Source organism: Sus scrofa, chromosome 1 (assembly GCF_054392235.1).
Source record: "Sus scrofa isolate SSC_HxYL_T2T_F1_AM1 chromosome 1, Sscrofa_HxYL_maternal_Yorkshire_Landrace_v2.0, whole genome shotgun sequence".
NCBI lineage: Eukaryota > Metazoa > Chordata > Mammalia > Artiodactyla > Suidae > Sus > Sus scrofa.
The window spans coordinates 214,081,515-214,105,676 of record NC_139383.1 but is presented as its reverse complement, the minus strand read 5'-3'; the positions used below and the strand labels follow the sequence as shown (position 1 = coordinate 214,105,676).

Sequence of the window (24,162 nt, the reverse complement as noted above, 5' to 3'; positions counted from 1 at the left end):
ATTTTTTGTAAACTGAGGCTCTAGGGAGAGACTAGTGTGTCTCCAGGTCTTTTCCTAAGAGTTTGGATGAGAACATCAAGTGAGTGGCTGCCCAAGAGAAAGTAAGCGCTGCTGAGCCTGACAACACTTGGACATTCCCCTGGGCCTGGGCTGGCCTGGTTTTAGGTTGCAGAGGGAAAGAAGCAGTTAGACTTGCCTTTCTTCCACATGGCAGTCTGGGGCTATGCTGATCTGAGTCCACATTACAGGAACAGGCCAGGAGACAAGGGAAAGTTAAGTGGAGTAAATTCCTTTAGTCCTGGCATAAGTAATTTGTCACACACAATACTGTTTGTGACAGTTTCAGAAAGCAAACACATTGATTAGCCACTTGGCAACCAAGAAAATAGCCAAGGAGATGTATGTCAATATTAAGGTCTTACCTGATGCGCCCACCAGACCATCAAGTAAGAGAATACTGCGATCCAGGTGATGGAGCCAAAGAATGTGATGGGAAAAAACTTCCTTGATGACTGAAAGAGAACCAGGAAGAGGGGTGAGTATGAGTGCTGAGCTAAGACCACCAATGCAGCCACTTCTCCCCCATTGCTTGGAGTCCTGGTAGAATTGGCAATCAAAATCCACAACCAGAGACTTCCCATTGTGGTGCAGTGGAAATGAATACGATAGGTGTCCATGAAGATGTGGGTTTGATCCCTGGCCTTGCTCAGTGGGTCATGGATCCAGCGTTGCCGCGAACTGTAGTGTAGGTCACAGACGTGGCTTGGATCCCGAGTTGCTGTGGCATAGGCCAGCAGCTGCAGCTCTGATTAGACCCATAGCCTGGGAACCTCCATATGCCATCGGTGCAGCCCTAAAAAGCAAAAAATGCCCCTCCCAAGAAAAAATCCACAACCAACCCTTGGTCAAGCTGGGACGTTAAGATTTTTCTCTTGAGAATGTAAAATCGGTTGAAGCCAAACCATCACAAAGCTAGCTCCTGAGATGGAAATCTTTAGAAAAGAATGTCTGTTCCTGCTACTGGTTGCTCAGATGCTCTTTGGCTCCTGCTCTTTCCCAGGCTTGGTTTCTCAGCCTTGCCTTCAATCCCTTAAATACTGCATACCCTCCTTCCCTCTCCTTCTCTTTTTTCTATCTTCTCCTCAAGTTCATCAAAATCAGTCTCTATGGCTTCAACTTACATATCCTAATAATCCATGTGCCAGAAAACCTATGGGATTAATTATTTAACAAGAAGGATCAATAGTTTCTGAAATAGATGGGCTCTTTTTACAGTTCCATGGATATGAGGAAAAAGAAGCCATCACCACATTTAATACAGATGCCTGAGGATGGTCAGTTTCCAGCACATGTGAATCACACAAGTAGCTGTTGACCATTTGTCTACAGGGGTGGCAAAGGACATGCTTGGAAATGTTTCTCCTATTCTCCACCCCTAACCATGTTATGTCCAATTATGCTTTTAGTTTTTGGCTTTGTGCAATCTCAGGCTTACAGTATGAGCGCTTTTAAAGTTTCTTTCAAACATCAGCCCAAATCAAACCCTCAAAATGCAGTATTTCTTATCCATCCCAGCACAGGGAAAGCCATGCTTGCCCTGGATGGCAATGGTGTCCTGTTGATGTTCTTTGCAAAAGTGGGGTCCTTTAAAACATGTTCAGATAGCAGAAGGCTCTCAGAGAGTCTCTCACCTATTATTGCCAAATACTTTTTATTTGAAAGCTTTCCACTTTGAGAAACAATCTCATTTTTTTTTTTTTTTTTTGCTTTGACAATGCCACCCAATTGTGTCCAGAGAAATGAATCCTGGCATTGACTTGGATGAAATTTATCTCACTTGTCTGAAGGGCTGACCTTGGGCAGTCACACAGAACACTTCTGCCATGGCTTTTGAGAGCTTCATTAAAAAGAAAAGATAAAACTTAGCATGGCAATCTTTTGAATATCTGTAATGATGACCATAGTCTCTATCACTCCAAACCAGGCTTAGGTTCTCTTTACTAATTTCAAGTTTTTAATACATGTTTTCATTATCATTCACATGGTTCTGTTAAATTTCGCAATAACCATTTCTTCTTTCAATGGTTGTTGCTTTTCTTGGGCTATTTGTTAGCTGGGCTGTCTGGAAGACTATGGGCTTGATTAAAATGGAGGAAGCATCAGGCCATAGTCAGTAGCTACAACTTTATTCTTAAATGCTTTCTGTTACTCCTGCTTTCTTTTGGGCTGTACCCACAGCATATGGAAGTTCCCAGGCTAGGGGTCAAATCAGAGCTGCAGCTGCTGGCCTATACCAGATCTGAGCCGAATCTGTGATCTACGCTGCAGCTTGTGGCAATGCTGGATCCTTAATCCACTGAGTGAGGCCAGGGATCAAACCCTCATTTCATGGCTACTAGTCAGGTTCTTAACCCACTGAGCCACAATAGGAACTCTACTTCTCTTTCTTAGAAGGAAATATTTCAGGAATTCCCTGGTAGCTCAGCAGGTTAAGGATCTGGTGCTGTTACTGCTGTGGCCTGGGTTAAATCCCTGGATCCAGAACTTCACATGCTGCGGATGAGATTTAAAAAAAAAAAAAGGAAGGAAAATATCTCAGCCAAAGACTTGAAACTCCTTCTGGGAAACTGAGCATTATCTAATGGGTTATGGGAAAAAAAAGTCATTGGTTTTTCAAAGTGGAGGTTGAGACATTCACTTTGAAAACAAATTACTTCAAAGCTGGGAGTTCATCTGCATTCTGGACAGCAGATTGCCTGATCCTTGGAATTGCTAGTGCCCAGAAATCAAAGTTTTCCCAGGTAAGGGATTTAGCTGATGAGAGGCCCCATTCTTTTCCCATGGCCACAGGTCACTGTTTTAGGATCCTAGGTGAGATGAGTATTTCTTTTTCTTTTTGTCTCCTAAGGGCCACACCTGTGGCATATGGAGGTTCCTGGCTAGGGGGGCTAAGGGTCGAATTGGAGCTATAGCTGCTGGCCTACACCACAGCCCCAGCAATTTGGGATCCAAGCTGCATCTGCAACCTATACCACAGCTCATGGCAATGCTGGATCCTTAACCCACTGATTGAGGCCAGGGATCGAACCTGAATCCTCATGGATGCTAGTCAGATTCATTTCCGCTAATTCTGCTGAAGTCTCATCAGGATTTCTTGAATTTTTTTTTCCTGCTTTTTAGGGCTGTACCCATAGCATATGGAAGTTCCCAGGCTAGGGGTTGAATCGGAGCCACAGCTGCTGGCCTATAAGACAGCCATAGCAATGCAGATCTGAGCCTTGTCTTTGACCTATACCACAGCTCATAGCAAGACCAGATCCCAACCCTCTGAGTGGAGCCAGGGATCGAATCCACATCCTCATGGATACTGGTCAGATTCGTTTCTGCTGTGCCACAGTGGGAACTCTTATGAGGATTTCATCTCCCATGGCCATGCTCTGTCACAGGGAACAGAAGGGCTCCTCTCATGGTGTGGGACCACACGTATGGTTGGAGCAGCAGTCAGGCTTTGGCTTGACTCTGAGCATCCTGTGAGGGGAATGGAGTACCGTCTCCACACTTCGTGACATGGACTGTGGACCAGCTACCCTGGGAGAGTCCTCATCTCATATAGATGGCTCCCTTTCCAGGTTAGCTCACTTACTATGTAACTATTCTTTTATTAATATTTATTTTTTTGTAACTTTGCATGTCTGTTCATTCATATAGCGTCACAAGTGAGGATCAAATTATTTGAACATATTTCTCATCTGAAAAATATCATCCCTGAATCACAGAACATTCCCAGTCAAAAGGCAAAAAGTAAGGAATCAGACTGAGAATTTAAACGAACTAAGTTCAGCCATTTGCAGCAACATGGATGCAACTAGAGATTCTCATACTAAGTGAAGTAAGTCAGAAAGAGAAAGACAAATATCATATGATATCACTTACATGTGGAATCTAAAATGTGGCACAAATGAACAGAAATAGACTCATAGGCATGAAGAACAGACTTGTGGTTGCCAAGGGGGAGGCAGAGGGAGTGGGATGACCTGAGAGTTTAAGGTTAGCAGATGCAAACAATTACATTTAGAATGGATAAGCAATGAGGTCCTCCTGTATAGCACAGAGAACCATATCCAATCTCTTGTGACCGAACATGATGGAACATAATAGGAGAAAAGGAATGTGTGTGTATATATATATATACATACAAACACATATGACTGGGTCACTTTGTTATACAACAGAAATTGACTCAACATTATAAATCAACTATACTTTAATAAAAAATAAATGAATTTCAAGAGTTACTGTCATGGCTCAGTGGTTAATGAACCCGACTAGTATCCATGAGGACACTGGTTCGATCACTGGCCTTGCTCAGTAGGTTAAGGATCCAGAGATGCCGTGAGCTATGGTGTAGGTTGCAGATGTGGCTTGGATCTTGCGTTGCTGTGGCTGTGGTGTAGGCCAGTGGCTACAGCTCCAATTAGACCCCTAGCCTGGGAACCTCCATATGCCACAGGTTCGATCCTAAAAAGCAAACAAATAAAAAAAATAAAAAATAAATGAATTTCATATTAACATATTAGTGAAATTCTCTAATTCAAAATTTGATACTTATCGCTTGATAAAGAAGCCAATTAGTAATGAATGGACATCTAAACAGACCTAGTGTTGAATTAAGAGCTCACTGAAAAAAAAAACATTAAAAATAATTTTTTTGTAAAATTTCAGGTCTTCATCACTAAGAGGGGTAGGTAAAGGCTGGGCACCTATTCTGGACCCAGATCCTGAACTAGACATGAAATTCACATCTAGGTCTCTGTCTCACTGTACAGGACATATTTCTAGATGTTAAAAATCTAGGTCATACTCATTTCTAAAGAAAGACAAGGCCAATAATGCTCAAAATACACTGGCCATGGACCCATAATGATCACCATAATCACAATACTAGCCTGTGTGCTGAATGTCAGAAAATAAAGCGCATCAGGGAAATACAGACCAGCATTCCAGCTGTATGACCATCTGCCTCACCCAGCCTCCCGTATTGTTGCTGCTTTGGAAGCACCAACTCTTCATGCATCAGCGGTTCGGTTAAGTGTTTCCTGATTGTCAAACTATCTTGCCCTTTCTGATCTCACAGCCCAGGTAATTCCTTCTTCTTTCATTTTTTTGGTGGACTATTCCCCTTACTGGGACTCTATGGTCCCCTTCCAGATATCACTGCCCAGTAGCACCTGTACAGTTATTTAGTTACCAGTCTCATCAGAAGGAAGGAAAGAGCGCTGGAAGCCAAGGTCTGACATGTCAATTTACGGTTAGTGGTGGCGGCTCATCCCGACATCTGCTGGAATGGGCCTCATACCAATTAGCAAAAAGCAGATTGTGTCCACGTGCTAGCCATTTTGTTCCCAATGTGATGGTTTACTTGTATAATTGACAGCTAATGTTCTCATTAGAAGCTTTTGGTACATCAGAGTGATATTTTCTTGGCTTAAAAAACATTGCTGGACATTAGCTGGTTGCACAAATTGGCCATTTCCTTACTTATTTAAATTCAACAGATAGTCACTGAGTATACATATTTAACAAAGTTCTCTAGAGCAATCCTGTTAACAATTAAAAAGTGTGGTCTCTGAATTATTATGTTGGGTATTAACATCTTTGCTCACCAATTACCAGAGATGTACCCTGAGGCAAATTATTTCATCTCTCTAGGTCTCAGTTTCTTTATCTGTAAAATGGGGGCAATGACAATATCTAGTTGTTCTGAGGATTTCATGCACCTAAAGTGTTTAGTAAACTCTCAGGCACAAACACAAGTGCTTAGACAATAATGGCAGTTGTTATTAGGCAATATTAACCTCATTTTGATTTTTTTTTTCTTTTTAGGGCCGAATATCCAGGATATGGAAGTTCCCTGGCTAGGGGTCGAATTGGAGCTACAGCTGCCAGCCTACACCACAGCCCAGCCATGCAGAATCCAAGCCACCTCTGTGACCTATACCACAGCTCATGTCAATGCTGAATCCTTAACTTGCTGAGTGAGGCCAGGGACTGAACCTGCATCCTCATGGATAACAGTCAGGTTCATTACCACTGAGGCACAATGGGAACAGCCACCTCATTTATTTATTTATTTATTTATTTATTTATTGGTCTTTTTGCCTTTTCTAGGGCTGCTCCTGCCACATATGGAGGTTCCCAGGCTAGGGGTCGAATCGGAGCTGTAGCCACTGGCCTACGCCAGAGCCACAGCAATGCAGGATCTGAGTCTCGTCTGCAACCCACACCACAGCTCACAGCAACCCCGGATCCTTAACCCACTGAGCAAGGCCAGGGATTGAACCCGAACCTCATGGTTCCTAGTCGGATTCGTTAACCACTGAGCCACGATGGGAACTCCCTGATTTTTAAAAGAAGGGAAAACAAACTCAGGGAGATGAAAGTGACTTCAGAGATCTGGCCCAGAGTCTTGGCTTGGATTCTTATTAGCTGTATGTACTTGGGCAAGTCATCCAGCCTGTCAGGGCCTCAATCTTTCCATCCTTGCTGGAACCGTGAACAGTACATAGCAGACACAATAAATACCTGGGAAATGAACCAAGGTATGGTAGAAACAGCAAAAACCTGGCTGGGTTCTCAGATACCTTCCTAATCTGATGGGCTATGTTTTGATATCTCATGAGATGTGTTCCTGTTTTGTAAGAATAGTTACCCTAGGTCATGAGGAAATAAAACTTTTGGGGTCTTTGCTTCATTTATTACTTTTAATTTTCATCAAAGACATGTTCCTCATTAAGGTGTACGTTTTAGTTCTTTAACTTTTAAAACAAAGCCATTAATTGAAGAAAACTATAAAAGGGAAGCCCATGTTAATTATCGGAGCTGGAAGTGTGCATAATTCAACAAACACTGTCATGTAATTTGCATATAAATGAAGTGGAAATAAAAACAAGTGGGAGTACTATTTACTCTGAAACTAGATGTATACATTAAGAAAAATATCGTGTTTTCCTTGTAATTATTGTCAAGGTTTTGGATGTTCATCTACATGGGTGATTCAAAAACTACTGAGCAGGCAGAGCTGCTAAGGCTCTGAGGAGTAGCAAATTGTCTATTAATGAATAGTTTTCTCCTGTCTTTCCTCTCCCTGGATATTTTTTCAAGAGGCCCTTATGGTAGCACATGAGGATTGTGGCAGACTGCAAAAAATGGCCACATCACTTTGCAATTCCTCCCATGAAGAGATGAGGTCTATTTCCCAAGCCTTTGAATCTGGGCTGGTCTCATGCCTTGTGCAGTCCAACAGAATGTGGTGGAAATGATAGCGTGGAGATTCCAAACTAGATCTCAAGAGGGCTCTGTGGCTTTCATTCTCACTGCTCTTTGGACCTGGCCATCATGTGAATTAGCCCAGGCTAGCCTGCTTAAAAATAAATGACCACATGGAACAGAGACAAGGTGTTCCAGTTGACATAGCTCTACTCCACCTGGCCCCTAGCCACATAAGCAAGTAACAGAACTGTCTAGCTAAGCCCTGCCTAAATCGCCAACTCCTAGAATTAAGGGTAAAAAACCTGCTTCTTGTTTTAATCCACTAAGTTTTGGGATGGTGTGTTACACAGCAAAAGCTAACTGACACAAGATCAAACCGAATGAAACTCTCCTGCGCTGAGAATGAACAAGAAGCCACTTACCGCCTTTGTATAAATCGCCATGCTGTCATTTGGCATTTCATATATGCAAAGAAAGCCAGCATGCTTTGAGAGTAAACTGGGGTTATCCCATGCAAACGAGGGTGTACAGTCACCTTAAATGAGTAATAACTGTATTGATGGTTATCGCTTTTTGCTTTCCTAAATCACAGAATGTCATGGCTGCCAGGGAATCCAGAGATCTTCCACCCCTGTGTTTCACAGAGGGGGGATAAAGGAGGTTCAGAGTTGAGAAGTGACTTTCCCAAGGTTGCACAGTCACACAGGAAAAACTCAAGTTGACGTAGTAGAATGAGGATATTCTGGAGTCAGGAGACTTGGGTTTGAGTCTAGCTGCTCTCACTAGTACAGCTGTACAGTCTTGCCCTGTAGTTCTATGTGGGCATGCTCTGGTTCTCTACTGAGTTTTAGAGCCTTAAAAAAGGGGAATTGTGACTGCTGTGTGTTTTAATCTCTTCTAGGACACAAATCTGATGCCTGGAATGTGATAGGTGCTCAACAAGTATTTGCTGAAGAAATCTAGGAACACCCAATGTTCTACCTGAGAGTCTCATTTATGCTTGGAACATGGGATGCTCAGAACATGACAGAAAAAATCTAGTCCATCCAGAGATGGCCCTTGAGGGTATACTGAGCAAAAGCCCCCTTGGCCACTCCAGTGCATGCTGCAGGGGCTGGTTTCACTGGGTGTTACCCGGTAAATGACAGTTTGCAGGGCTGGGGGTGAGAGGGTCACATTCGGCTGCACCCATCGGGATTAGAGCATAGGCCAAAGCAGTTATTTGATCCAGGTAACTACTGCCCTGGTGGAGTCCTGTTTATCATCCAGGAGCCACTAGTTGAGAACTCTGATCTTCCCTAACAGCTTCACAGACTAGCAGATCAGAGCACAGAGGGGACAAGCACTCTGCCAGCCTTGCTCTGAGAGTCCCACCCAACCCTGAGAGCCCAGGGCCTTGAGTCATTGGCAACTTTCTCCCATTCCTGCATATTTTCCTGATGGCTTCAGTGGTTGTGTGTAGACATCATTTTTTAAAAAATTAATTATTATTATTAAAAAATTGAACTATCGTCGATTTATAATATTGTTAGTTTCATGTGTACAGCATAGCAATTCAGTTTATATATATAAACTGAATATATATTGTTTATAATTCATATTTATATATAATATATATTTATGTATTCTCATTTTATAATTTATATATACACACAGTATATATACTATATGTATATACTATATATACACAGTATATGTTATATATGCTGTGTGTATTATATATATAAATTCTTCAGATAATATATACACACAGTACACACACACACACACATATATACTGTTGTATGATATATATATATCTAATTCTTCAGATTCTCTCCCCTTATAGGTTATTACAAAACATTGAGTATGGAATTTCCATTTTGGCTCAGTGGGTTAAGAACCCAACATAGTGTCCCTGAGGATGTGAGTTTGATCCCCGGCCTCGCTCAGTGGATTAAAGATCCAGAGTTGCCACAAGCTTCAGCATAGGTTGCACACACGACTCAGATCAGGTGTTGCTGTGGCTATGGGTGTAAGCCCCATCTGCAACTCCAATCTGATCCCTAGACTGGGAACTTTCATAGGCCACAGGTGTGGCTGTAGAAAGAAAAAAAAAAAAACCCACAAAATATTGAGTATAGTTCCCTGCATTATAAAGTAAGTCCTTGTTGGTTACCTATTCTATAATATCAATCACTATTATAAGTAAACCAACCCCGTCTGCTCTGGGCCCCATCACACTGCCTACTGTGGGGATTAAGAAAACCATGTTTCCCTGATTTTACTTCCTAAACTAAGCAAAAGCATGGGGCTCAACCCAGTGTAATGGTGAACAAAAGAGAAATAGAGGGGAAGAGGGAGAGAACGAGTGAGTGAACACTTGTGCCCATGCACATCTCAGAAATGTCAATGTGATGGGAGCCAGGAAGAAAGTGAACACATTCTAGCTACTTGGCTGCGGGTTTCCAGAAAGCCAGGCCTTTGCATAGAGCAGATGCTCTGCAGGGGCATCTTGAACAAAGAAACTCAGATATTGCTTTAAGTGAGCCACACCTGTTACGTGCATTCTTTCCTAGGAAACTTGTAGTGTTAGTCCTTACATGAGGGGTCATCCCTGGCCTATACTTGATAGGACAAAGCTCTTCATCAGGCTGGATTATTTTCAGGTCAAAGTAATGAGATGACTTTTCTCCAGTCTTTTCCAAGTGAGGAAAATGGGGTCTTCATGGGGCTCTTAAAGACGGCTGCTAAATTATGCTGGATACTGCAGTGTTCTATTCCAAGTGCTCTTAGAAATGATGTTTTCAAGTTCTACCTTCTGACATCATGAAATATGAGGAAGAGCCCAAGCTGTGTGGTCACACAGGCCTGGGTCTGAATCTCAGCTCTATGCCCTAGGAAGGGACCAGGCATGATCTAGTTATCTTCTTTTGCCTGAGTTTCTTTCTACTTATGCAAATAATACATATATTCCTACACTAGATGTTTCCTGAGATTTACAATAGAATTTATGGAAAATATCAGAGATAGAGTATGATGCTTATAGATACATACTTTTACTGAATGAGTATGTGTGTGTAGGGCCATAATAAATTGTAGAGCTGTTTCTCCTTATCTCTCATTAGTTCTTTCATCCTTTGAAGCTGTGGCCCAAGGACCCACTTTTACAACACTGGGAGGGGATGTTCTTTTGATTTAATCTACATTCTGATTGTGCTTTGCTGACTATAAGATGGAATTGTGTTCACAGCACCCATACATAATAATGGCAGATAATAATATTGATTATGGCAATGATAATAGTACCAGAGGGAGTAGATCAGACATGCAGGCATTTACCCTACACAAATGCATTTCTTTATTTTGTGAATTGAACGAATAATTCATGTACACAAATACTCAACAAAGGGTGAGTAACCCTTCTGCCTCAGACCCTCAGTTCCCCTTTCCAGAGATAATCACTGTGGTGGTTTTAAAACATGACTGCAAATTCTTTGGAACTGTTCCCCTCAAGGGTGTCACAGGTTACATGACACTGATATATACTAGAGACTTTGTGTCTCCTCCTTATAATGAAGACAGACTTGTGACTGCTTTGACCAGTAGAGTTCAGTGGAAGTGATTCGTTGTGGCTGCTGAGACTAGGTCATCAGAGACCATGGAGCTTTTCCTTGTGTTGCTGGAACACTCCCTCCTGGAGCCCCAGTCTCTGATGTGGGACATCTGATGCCACCATACTGGAAGGAAACCCAAGTCACTAGGAGAGGACATGCCAGGCTCTCCGGCAGACAATCCCGGCTGAGTTCAGGGATTGAATCATCTCTGCCCAAGTGCCGGAAACATGAAGTGAAGAAATCTCCAGCTGATTCCAGCCCCCAGCCACTCAAGTCTTCCCAGCTAAGGCCCCAGATGTTGTGGAGCAGAGACAAGCCATCCCTAGTGTGCCCATCTGAATTCCTGGTCCATCTGAATTCCTGGTCCATGAGCAGAATAACATGATTGCCATTTCACACCACTAAATTTTGGGGTGGTTCATTAGGTAGATGCAGTAACCAGAAAAATCACTATGACTGTGTGTCTGTCCAGAGACATTTCAGGCGTGTAAGGCCTAAACACATGTGTCTGTCACCCCCTTTTCCTTTTAAAATAAGTGGAAGCAGACTCTGCATACTGTTACACGCTGTGCTTTTCATAAGAAATCCATTTCAAACATGTTTTACTCACTGGTTTGCGGACATCAGGTAACGTAATCCATAGAGGAAACACTATAGGGAAAACAATTAGGAATGTAACTTGTTTGCGTGGATCAGAAGGCCAGGCCAGGCTGAGAGGCTGGTCCTCTTCATCTTCACCTGTCTCTGTGGTCTGTTGTGGAAAGAGAGAGAGAAAATAAACAAAAATACAACAACGTCTACAGGCCACAAAGCAAGGAAGGTAGCCCAGATCTCATTAGTTTTCTTGGGTCATCTTAGCAGCTTCATCCATGTAAAATTTATTTATTTACATTTATATTTTTGTCTTTTTAGGGCTTCACTCATGGCATATGGAAGTTCCCAAGCTAGGGGTCTAATTGGAGCTGCAGCTGCCAGCCTACACCACAGCCACAGCAACGTGGGGTCTGAGCCACGTCTGCGACCTACACCACAGCTCACAGCAATGCTGGATTCCCTAATCCACTGAGCAAGGCCAGGAATTGAACCTGCATCCTCATGGATACTAGTTGGGTTTATTACCACTGAGCCACGAGGTGAATTCCATGTAAATTTTTAGGTTTGTAAGATAACCAAACTGTCACAGTCTGAATCTCAGGAGCAAATAATGCATTGTTCAGCCAGGAAAGTTTCAGAACTTTCCTTTCTTTCCCTGAATACTCCCCAGCTTCTCACTTTCCTGAATTAATCATTCAACTGGAGTGAACTATAGCTCCAGAACTTCCTAGGAGAAAACATATCTACAGAACAAATAGACCCCAAATGCCCACTATCTCCTCCTCCCTTCTCCTTGAGCATTCAGAATCCATGGGAAGAATTTTTTTTTAGTTCAAAAAAAATTTTTTAGGAGTTCCCATTATGGCTCAGTAGAAACAAATCTGACAATCATTCATGAGGATGCAGGTTTGATCCCTGGCCTTGCTCAGTAGGTTGAGGATCCAGCATTGCCATAAGCTGTGGTGTAGGTGGCAGATGCGGCTTGGATCCTGCATTGCTGTGGTTGTGTAGGCCAGCAGCTGCAGCTCCAATTTGACCCCTAGCCTGGGAACCTCCATAGGCCGAAGAAGTGGCCATAAAAAAGACAAAAAAAATTTTTTTTTAATTACTCAATGAATTTTATTACATTTATAGTTGTACAACAATCAAAAAAAGTTTTTTTTAGAGCACTATTTTTGACTGGGCAAATGAAAGTAACCACAGAAACCATTCAGTAACAATACTCAACTGCCTTCGCTGGCCCCAGAAGGGTTAAGTTTGTGGATCACTGTGTGGTTGTGAGTTTTTAACCTGCTTAGTTGCTTTGTTAAATTCTAAGCCATTTTACTTCTGGCCAAAGGCTTATTATGCAAACATATGTCACAGTTGCAGAACAAATGAGTATGGAAGTAGAGCAAGATGCTAAATGTGTGGATGTCAAGTGCATAGGGGTAAACTTCAGAATTTCTGCCTTGGCAGCATGTGGCCAGCATTTTATGTTTTATTTGCTGCCCACTGAAGTCAGCAGCTTCTGAAGTTCCAGAGCTAGAAGGGACAGAAGGTGGATCTGAGCCTAGCAGGATGACCATTAGCCTGTCAGATGGGCCCTCCGAGCCTCCACAACAGCACTGCAGACAGCATCAATCACTCCCTTCCTTGCTTGTTTAAAAATGAAAGTGCAGCAGCAGGACCAAGCATCAGATCTAAAAATATCAATGGGAACTTTTTCACAGATGCTTCCTTTTGGGACCATATAAATAACCTACACAGGCTTCATACAGCCCTGCCCACTCCCCCCACCCCCCATCCCATGGCTCTTGTACTATTTCAAGGAGCAGCACTGAATCCCACCAGCATCTCTCTCCCTAAGGATGTGGGAGGTGGGCCAGGCTTGGGCCAGTTGGTGAAGAGGAAGAGGATGAGACTAGAGGCAGGGCTGCGTATGAGGCCTGACTTACTGCAGTGAAATGTTTATTTATTTATAATTTATACCCTAGTGCTGCCAAAAGGATTTGTAGTGGCTTACACTATCACCCCCCCGTCCCCGCTCTCTCCAGGAGTTAAAATTTAAAAAAAAAAAATTTTAAAAAGTAATCTTAAGCCATACTGAAAAAGGTTCTTTCTCTTTGTGAGTATGTCCTTGGTTGTAGGTAAAAGATTTTTTGTTTGTTTGTTTTTTAGGGCCACACCTGCAACTTATGGACGTTCCCAGGTTAGGGGTCCCAATCGAAACTACAGCTGCCGGCCTACGCCACAGCTACAGCAACTTGGAATCCAGGCCACAACTGTGACCTACACTGCAGCTCCTGGCAACACCAGATCCTTAAGCCACTGAGCGAGGTAAGGGATCTAACCTGTGTCCTCATGGATACTAGTCAGATTTGTTTCCACTGAGCCATGAAAGGAACTCCCTAGATTTTTAAACAGCAAATATGAGGGAATTAAGAGGATTAGATAATAAGGTAGAATTAGGAAATTGGCGTAGTTTATTTTGGATGCCTGGATCCTTGTTAAATTTATTTCTCATGCGTTCCATTTCTTTGCCAGGCAGTATGTTGGAAAAGAAGAAAGGACTAAAATCAATCATCTGTGTTTCCACCTTAGGAAACTAGAAAAAGAGGAGCAAATTAAACCCAAAGTAATCAGGAGAAAAGAAATAATAAAAAATTAGAGCAGAAATCAGTGAAATTGAAAATAGGAAGTCAACAGAGAAAGTCAACAAAAATCAAACATTGTTTCCTTTGCTATGTAGTTCACGAGGGTCCATCCACTGCTTCCTCTAACCATTCTGGCGTCTCTCGGCCTTGACGGAAGCTTGGGCAAGCTGCCTCTGGCTCCTCTTCTGAGCCACCTCCACCTCTCCCAGAAGCAGAGGCAGAGAACATCACTTCTTACTGGGCTCAGCAGCCTCCCAAAATGTCAGCTGACTATATGACTAATGTCTGTGTAATTCGACCAATGAGTATTAAGGAGACAGGTGCATTTTAACTGTTTCCTCCCAAATATGATCTTTTTTGTTTAATGCAAATGAATGCCTTTCCCCTGCTCCACCTGGTAGATGCCTCAGAAATAAGGAGAACAATGGGAGAGTTGAGACTTTGCATCATTTCTAGTAAGTTCCCTGCCTCATGCAAGGTAGGTGGTTTAATTTAAGCAGAGGATTCCAATGCTTCCTTGAAGAGTCATCAAGCTGATCTGATGATTTCATCAAGGGTACTCCCCCTTCCAGAGTTGACACTCTCCCTAGCCTGGTCCCCTACTGCCATCTGCAATCTAGCAACTTCTCTCTAAACTCTAAGCTAACCTTTCTCAGATAAAAAAACAAAAGCAACTCTTGATGACTCATATCATTTTAATGACACCAACAGATGGTGACATTTCATCAATAACCCTTCTGCTTATAACCTACAGATTAGCTCCTTTCTCCATCTGCCAAAGTCACCAGGCAGGCAGTGCCACTAGCAAATGGCAGAAAATAATTATCTGTTTAGATGCATAAGCTCTAAACATACTACTGCCCAATGCAAACAATTAGCTATATTGTACAGCTTCCAAAAGCTGCATTTGAGGTGGCTGTTGCTAGGGCAGAAATGGACAAGGAGAATACATCTCAGGCTGTATAAAACAGTGCTCTCCATGGGGACTTCCTGTCCTCTTGGGGATGAATCTTGCTATAGAGAAGTAAAGGAGGCCAAAACCCTGCGGCGGATTCCAGAGGTGCCTGGGGAGCAAGGCTGCCAAGTGCAATCTCACTGTAGTTCAATGGGCAACAGCTTGTAAACTAGTTAGAAAAGTGGGGAAAAAATACTGTTCCAGGTCTGGGACCTGGTTTGGCCTTTGCCCAAGCTGGAGCTGCTGGCATGAACATTTGTCTCAACCCCAGGGAAAGGCTGGGCATGATTCTGTAACTTCTCCTGGAGTTATGGCATCCCGGCTTTGACCTTGCAACAACCCATCATTACCTCCTAAACCTTTGGGAGAACGTCCATAGACAGCCAAACAATGCAAAATGATCCGGAAATAATTCAAATGTCTCACGATATAAGGCTTTCAAATAGTTTGAGATATGCAAGGGTCTCTGGAGGATGCCTAGAATTGCACAAAACCAGGGCCAGCAATGAGTCCTTTAGGGCCTTGTAATTCCTGAGACTAAAACATCCCTAAGACTAAAACACATGGTAATGTTATGGTTGTCTGATCTTGAATGAGTACAGCCTGGTAGGAAGAGTAAGTGGTGGAGAATCAGGAGCCCCTGGAAGCCAGTCTCTGCTTGAGTTGGGATTCCTTGGGTTGTCACCTCCCTCATCTGCAAGTATTCATGGAGGACTTTTAGGCAGAAAGCACTGCACTAAGTTATGAGACTTGTGGTTTGAAGGAGACTTGAATTTAAAAGGGGAGGCAGAACCAATGGCTCCAAAGACATTTATCTAGTTACGAGGATGCTGGCAAATTAGGTAGCAAGAGCTTCTGATTATTCTCGTGTCTCTTCTGTCTGTTATGGACTGAATCGTGTCCTCTCCTAACTCACATGTTGAAGCCCTAACCCCTAGGACCTCAGCTGTGACTATGTTTGGAGATCGGGCCCTTAAGGAGGTGATTAAGTTAAAATGAGGCCATTGGGGTGGGTCTTAACCCAGTATGACTGGTGTCCCTGTAAGAAGAGGTGATTAGGACTCACAGAGAGACACCAGGGATGTGCGTACACAGACGAAAGGCCGTGTGAGGATGCAGCAGGAAGGCAGACATCTGAAAGGAGAGGGGCCTTGGAGGAAAACAACCTGTAGATAGCTTAGTCTTGGATGTCCAGCTCCCAGCACTGTGAGGAAATAAGTTTCTGTGGTTTAAGCCATCCAGCCTGTAGCGTTTGTTACAGGAGCCCAAGCAACCTAATATACTGACTGCCCCTGTGCTTTCGTGAAAGAAAGACTACTTTTACCTGGGCCTGGAATAAAGACTCTATTTTCAGTCTCTCTTGTAGCAAGGTATGGCCATGGGATTAAGTTGTGGTGAATGTAACAGGAAGTATTCTCTGTAACTTCCGGGATGTATCTTTAAAGGGTGGAGGTACATCCTCCATCACTCTTTCCTCCTTCCTGCTGCCAGGGATGGTGACATTTTGGCCAGAGCTTGAACAGCCATCTTGGATCACGAGGCAGAGAAAACGTACAAAAATATCTGACTTCTGAAACCCATCAAGAACCATACTAGCCCAGGGAAGCTTATGATGACTTAGGAGAGACACAAAATTCTATCTTACTTAAGCCACTGTTTGGAGTTTTTGGTTGCTTGCAGTGAAACCATACCCTGGCAGATCCAGTGTCCTCCTTATAGAGAATCAAGAGAGAAAAATCTTCCACATTTCAGCACTAGGAAGAGTCATATGTCTCCTGAGAAACTCTGAGAAATCCACGAATCAGGGAAATGATATTATTTATTTCTTTGCTTTGCCCTGGGCAGTTCAGAGCCAATTTTGTAATCCCTGTCTAGCAATCACAGCCCTGGAATCTGTTCTCACCTTGCTCTAGTCTGAATCTTGTCCTTCCCTTTCCCACATTTGCTGAATTTTCTTAAAACTATTCATTTTATCATTTTTTTTGTCAAATATATTTTTACAAGCAGCCTTGAATCTTTGTGAAGCAGCATGGGGCAGAGCTAAAAATAAAACTTTGCAGTGGTCTAATGGAATTCTGGGGATAATTTTATGAGACAGAGAGAAAGAGAGAGAGAAGAGGAAGAAGGAGGAGGAGAGGGAGGGAAGGTGGGAGGGAGGGAAGGTGGGAGGGAGGGAAGGAGGGACAAAAGAAGAGATTGAGAAATGAGACGTTATTCTACACAGTTGTGACAAATGGATAACTACCTTCTTGGATTCATTTATCAATACTGAAGGTTGGAATCTGGAGGTCTAGCTATCAGAACACTTATAGATAGAACAGCTCCAGAGGTCAATTAGCAACTTATTTTTCCATGGGCAACTTTTATTTTTCTCCAGTGAATGAGAGGAGTAGCAGCAGCCTGTCTCATTTGCAGCCTAATATCATGAGAATTTGTCCAGCTTCTTTGCATGTGCATCTTATATTCTTTCCACTTGTGTCTGGTCTGGGTGGTCTGCCCCAGAATAAGTGTCAGGTTTCCAGTGGAGGAGCCTGAGTCGGATTCACAGTCCAAAGGATGCCTCTTCAGGCAGAAATGTCTTTCTTGGAAGCATCTCAATTTCTTATTCTTGGCTGTGAAGGGATTCCAGTGTGAGGGTGGGCCCACTTTAATGGAATCTCTGCTATCAGAGAATTAAAATGAACACCCGGGAGGCATCTGAAAATAGCTCATCTTCGAGTTCAGTTTTATTGATGGGTAATAACATCTCATCTCCAGTTCACAGGGAGCCACCTCAGAGGACTGCCTGCATCTGCCTCATTCTCAGCTTGGCTGGGGTTCGATTCCTCTTTATTTCCCACAAGAGGACCACTTACTTTGGCACTCAGGAATGCCACCTCTTCTCACTGGAGAGTCCCTTCAGTGTGGCATGATGTTGGTTAAAATACAATGCCAGGACTTACATATCTATGCAAAAAAAGAATTCACCTTTGACTTGTGGCTGCCTGATGGGAGGGGGAGGGAGTGGGAGGGATCGGGAGCTTGGGCTTATCAGACACAACTGAGAATAGATTTACAAGGAGATCCTGCTGAATAGCATTGAGAACTTTGTCTAGATACTCATGTTGCAACAGAAGAAAGGGTGGGGGAAAAAATGTAATTGTAATGTATACATGTAAGGATAACCTGACCCCCTTGCTGTACAGTGGGAAAATAAAAAAAATTATTAAAAAAAAAAAAAAAGAATTCACCTTTGGTAAAACACTGCCATGGTCAAGTTGGAGGAAGGTGACAAATTTAAGTGATTTGCACTCCTACTTAATTTTTATTTTTTATTTTTTTGCTTTTTTAGGGCCGCATCCTCGGCATATGAAAGTTCCTAGGCTAGGGGTCTAATCTGAGCTGTAACCGCTAGACTATGCCACAGCCACAGCAATGTCAGATCCGAGCCGTGTCTATGACCTACACCACAGCTCACGGCAACGCTGGATCCTTAACCCACTGAGCGAGGCCAAGGATGGAACCCGCAACCTCATGGTTCCTAGTTGGATTCGTTTTTGCTGCACCACAGCATGAACTACTGTACTCCTACTTAAAAAGAAAGATGGACCCTAGCATATCTGTTGTTGTTATTGTTTCTACAGTTTACATCTGTAGAAAAAAATCAGTATATCTCCACATTGTTCAGTCACACAGATGCCCAGAGGAATGATCAAATGGGGCAAAGCTCATGGAGAGTGGTGTGTGCTTTAACCGCCAACAGGGCCCCGAGGGACTAAGGGTGGGAAGAGACATCCATAAAAACATTTGCCGAACCTGAGAAATGAGGTTGAGTGGGTGCACCACGAATATTAAAAACATCACCCTCAACAAAGTGTTGAAAAAACCACTAATGAAACATGTGAAATAGGCTGTGTGGGAGGCATTCATCGATAGACTGGGGAGAAATTGCAGGGTGCAGGTTGAGACCAGGGGATCAGCAAATGTTAATCCTCTTCCCTTCTGCCTTTAATCTCATCTCTGTGACTAACTAGCTATGTGACCTCAGGCAGATCAATGGAAATGCTGGAATAGCAAAAGAACATATATGTGCAACGTGTAAGGCAACTGGATCTGGCGTGCCTTGCCCTTTTTTAGGCCCCCAAAGTCCTTAAAAACCTTGTCATTGTGAAGCAGAGTGTCTGTGTCCCTTGCACTGTTTTAAGGGGGGACCACATTTCTGTCCAAGAACTTGTCATTCATTTCTTCATACGGACAATGAGAGATCATGAAATACACACTGTTAATCATAGACCATAGAAATTGTTTTGAATAGGTGCTTTAAGAGTTCCTCTTGTGGCTCAGCAGGTTAAGAACGCATGTAGTATCCCTGAGGACACAGGTTCCATCCCTGGCCTTACTCAGTGGGTTAAGGATCTGGTGTTGCCAAAAGCTGTGGATTGGATTCCACATTGCCATGGCTGTGGTATAGACCAGCAGCTGCAGCTCTGATTCGACCTCTGGCTGGGGAACTTTTATACGCTGCAGGCCCTAAACAAACAAACAAACAAATGGACAGACAGACAAATAAAAAAATAATAGGCATTTTAGGCTCCAAGAGAAGGGATCCCAGAATTTAGGAGCCAGGGGGCCCTGGGTCATAGAGCCCAGCTCCCTCACGTGAGGACCCCAAGATGAAGCCATATGCTGAAGGAAGGTCATAGTGCAAGGCTCATTTCACTTCCAACCTGAGGCTCTTCCAAAACACCACATGGCCTCTTGTCCTCACTCCTAAAAAATAGGTATGAATGGGCTTTATGCCCAATCACATCAGGCTTCCCAGCTTTTTATAATCAACCAAACCTACTAAAACAAAAATGCTAGCTGTGGTAAACACAAAGCATGTAATTGACATAATTTTGTTTGATTTTCTTGAGCCTGGAACTAATTTCTGGTGGTTTGGGTGGCCCACTTTCTTGAGAAATCTGACCAGAAACATCTGATTCTTAGGTGAACATTTTTTCTAAGTCTGCTAAGGAGGGAATATTGCTGTCCTGCCAAAATTTACATGATGAAATCTTAACCCCCAAAGTGATGGTATTAAGAGGTGGGAGTCTTTGGGAGGTGACTGGGTCATGGTGACAGAGCTGTCATGACTGGGATTATGCCCTTTCTGCCATATGAAGACACGGTGGGAAGCTAGTGTGCCCTTTCTGCCATATGAGGACACGGTGACTAAATGTCCATCTATGAACCAGGAAGCAGGCTGTCACCAGACGTTTGATCTTGGATGTCTCAGCCTCCACCATCATTAGAAATAAATCTCTATAGTTAATAAGCCATGCAATCTGTGGTATTTTTGTGATAACATCCAGGGCAGATGTGGGCGTGTATGGGTAGGAGGGACCAATGTGATGCTCTCCCCTGTCCTCTCTCTCCTTGGGTGGTTTCTCCAAGGGGCCAGGTACAAACTTAAATATGAAATGTGGGTGTTGATATCAATAAACATCAGGGCTTCAGAGAGAAGTGAAAAAGGACTTGTTCTTTAGTGTCTCTGTCCCGGGGCGGGGGGCGGGGGGGGGCAGGGGGAGGCAGAAACTGAGCCCAGTTTTGATGTAGGAGGTGGTGACAACCAAGTACACCAAAATGAAGGCTTGAGATTTTTATGTGCATCTCACTGCTTGATGTCACCCCTGATTCCCATAACTGTGGATAATCCTGTACTGGCTACTTCTAAAATGAATTTCTAGGGGACACTGTAGGAGATGGATTAAGCCCTTTACAACCATAAACTTTCCTGAAGCTAACTTAAGCGAGAGATGAAATAGGAGGCAGGTTATTTCCAGACTCTAGCACTCAGTGTTCAAAGGCCTGTGGAACCTTAGGGGAAGAAAACGCACAACAAAAACAGCACTGTCTTTGAACAGGGGCTATCTGCTTCTCCTCCTACCTCCATCCTCTTTCATTATTGAAGCATTAAAAATACTCTCTTTGACAAAGGTGGCAGGCTTTACTTTACCAATTAGGTTTCCTTGGGAACCCATGAAAAGGTGTGTGTGCCTATAAAGAGTGTGTGGGAGGCTCCCAAGGAAAGAGGAGATCTTGAAAGTACCTCACCTAATGAAGGGATTGTTAGAGAAGGGATTAATAGACCAAGAAGACCCATTTCTGCTCCGGAACATTCTTTTACAACATGACTGCTATTACAAAATTCACTAGGAGACTCCATGAGAAGTACTTAGAACAGTGTTTGGAATAGAGTGAACACTCAATAAATGTTAGTATCATTATTTTTAATAAATGTTCAGGAGAATAATTTCATCAAAGACACCCCAGGAGAGAGAAATTCAACTAGGTGAATTATGATAACTTCCAGGCAATAAAATTCTATAACTCAATTTTTTTTGTGTCTTTTTAGGGCCACACCTATGGAGGTTCCCAGGCTAGGGGCTGAATTGGAGCTATAGCTGCTGGGCTACACCACGGTCACGCAGGATCCTTAACCCACTGATCAAGGCGAGGGATGGAAACTGCGTCCTCATGGATGCTAGTCAGATTTGTTTCTGCTGAGCCATGATGGAAACTCCCCTACAACTCAATTATTCCATGTGAAAGTGGAAACTGCAATGATTGCATTCCTTCGTCTATTCATTCATCCAACTTTTATTGAGCATTCACTGACTGTAGTGATGCCAACCATATAATTCACTTTCCTCTTAAGTAAGAAGAATAAATAAAAGGGCCTTGTAAATAAGATGGAAGGGAAAATTCCACAGCCCTATGGAGAAAATGCTCTTTTATTTTAGTAGGTAGACTGTGAGTAGACTTTCTATCTGAAACAAAGCTTCCAAGCAGACTCATAATATTGTGACACCTTGATTTTGTGTTTTGTGCAGAGCTGAAAACAATACTAGAGTTGGAGCTCTCAAAGGTAAAATTACCAAAAATGCACTGTCACACTTTAATACAGTGAAAGGCTCTGAAATCAACATTTGGCAAATAGAAGGTACCGCTCAAGAAACATTCCAGAGAGTACTTCACTACAAAGGAAATCTACTCAAAAATGAGATTTTTTACCAAGATAAATATCCGCAGGGCCAGTGTATTTGTCTTTTTGGGCTGCCATAATAAAACATAATAGATTGGTGGCTTGGGCAATAGAAATTTATTATAAACTTCTACCATAAATAGCAGGTGGCTCCAGGATAGTAAGTGGTCTTCATCTTATCTCCATTTTGTTCCCTCTAAACTGGTTGGCCCATTAGTGAGGCCAGCAGCCTTCATTATGTGTATTACAGAACTAGAACATCATGCTGGAAATTGAGATATGGAAAAAACTGACCCATAAAAACATCACTACTGGGTTGTGGATCATTTTGGTTCTTACAGACTCAAAGACCTACACTTAAAAGCTCTAAGTGACACAAGGGAAAAGGAATTTTGGGGACCCTAGAGCTATAGCTCAGAACTTGCCAAACAAGGTAGATGTGAGTCATTTTGAGAACAAACTCAGAGCTCTGAGAGAGGTCAGCTAAGGAGTCTAAGGACAACTTCATCTGCCCTTTGCCTTTCCTCTTTAAAGGGGGAATAAAGGAATTCCCATTGTGGCTCAGTAGTTAATGAACCCGACTAGGAACCATGAGGTTGCGGGTTCGCTCCCTGGCCTTGCTCAGTGGATTAAGGATCCAGCGTTGCCCTGAGTTGTGGTGTAGGTCGCAGATGTGGCTCAGATCCCCCATTGCTGTGGCTCTGGCATAGGCCAGAGGTTACAGCTCGGATTAGACCCCTAGCCTGGGAACCTCCATGCCTTGGGTGCGGCCCTAGAAAAGACTAAATAAATAAATAAATAAGGGGGAATAAAAACAGGAGAGCCAGAAGGAAGAAAAACTGTTAGACCCAATGACAGGAAACCCAAGAGGTATATATGGAAAAATTCAGTTGCTCAACTCAAAGATGAGTCCTTACTGACTGTTATGGACAGAGTGTTTGCATCCTTCCAAAATTCATATGCTGAAGCCCTAACCCCCAGTGTGGCTATACTTGAGATGGGGGCTCTAAGGAAGTAATGAAGGTTATATGAGGTTATAAGAGTGAGCCCCCGATCCAACAGGATTAGTGTTCTTGTGAGAAGAGACACCAGAGAGCGGCCCTCACCATCCCAACTCCTCCCTCTCCACCCTGGCTCCCTGCCCTTTTCTTATATCAAGGAAAGGCTCTGTGAGGACAAAGCGAGAAGACAGCCATCTGCAAACCAGCAGGAAAGTCTTGCCAGAAACTAAGTTGGCCAAAACCTTGATCTTAGACTTCCAGCCTCCAGGACTGTAAGAAAATAAACTACTGTTGTTTAGGCCACCCAAGTCTGTGGTTTTTTTTTTTTTTTTTTTTTTTTTTTGTTATGGCAGCCCAAGCAGACTTATATACACTTACCATATGGATATTTATCTTTTTAAAATATCTTCTTCTTGAATCATTTTTTTTTGGCTTTGAAACAAATCCTTGTGTTCACTTGTTATAATTTATTTATAAATCATCTTTCTTCACTCATTCTTTATTGAGTCTTTAAGAAATCTCTTTATTTTTGTTCACTGAGTTTCTTAATGTCTTTACCCCTTGTATTATTTACCAATATCCTTCATTCTGTTGACTCTGTTCTTATCTCTATGTTTCTTTCACTTATCTCTTTCCAAAAGAGGTCAAAAAGCATCTCCTTTTGGAAGGGAGTACCACCTGAGATATCTATATTGCCTTCTGGGTGCACATCCTGAAACAACAGAGCTAACATTTAAGTAGCACACAGATTTTTTTAAAAAGTGATTAATCTCTATCTGTCCAGTGGTAAGAAAAAAATCACTCCCCTTATCATTTTTTTTTTTTTTGGTTTTTGTCTATTTTAGGGCCATACCCATGGAATATGGAGGTTCCCAGGCTAGGGGTCTAATTGGAGCTACAGCTGCCAGCCTACCCCACAGCCACACCAGGTCCAAGCCAAGTCTGCAACCTACACCACAGCTCACAGCAATGCTGGATTCTTAACCCACTGAGGGAGGCCAGGGATCAAACCCACAATCTCATGGTTCCTGGTTGGATTCGATTCCGTTGCACCACGACAGGAACTCCCTATTATACCATCTTATGATTTGTTGTACATATAGAT

General features: G+C 42.8%; 1 protein-coding gene across 5 annotated transcripts in view; it reads right to left on the bottom strand.

The window, feature by feature from the left end:
- Nucleotides 1-24,162, bottom strand: part of SLC24A2 (solute carrier family 24 member 2) — a 274,386-nt gene that overhangs the window by 18,689 nt on the left and 231,535 nt on the right. For 4 of the 5 annotated variants that reach the window (XM_021078223.2, XM_021078320.2, XM_021078277.2 and 1 more), the window contains 2 exons: nucleotides 11,476-11,616; nucleotides 423-512 (listed from right to left, as the gene is read on the bottom strand). In XM_021078223.2, the coding sequence (XP_020933882.1) occupies nucleotides 423-512; nucleotides 11,476-11,616 (231 nt within the window). 5 annotated transcript variants of the gene reach the window in all.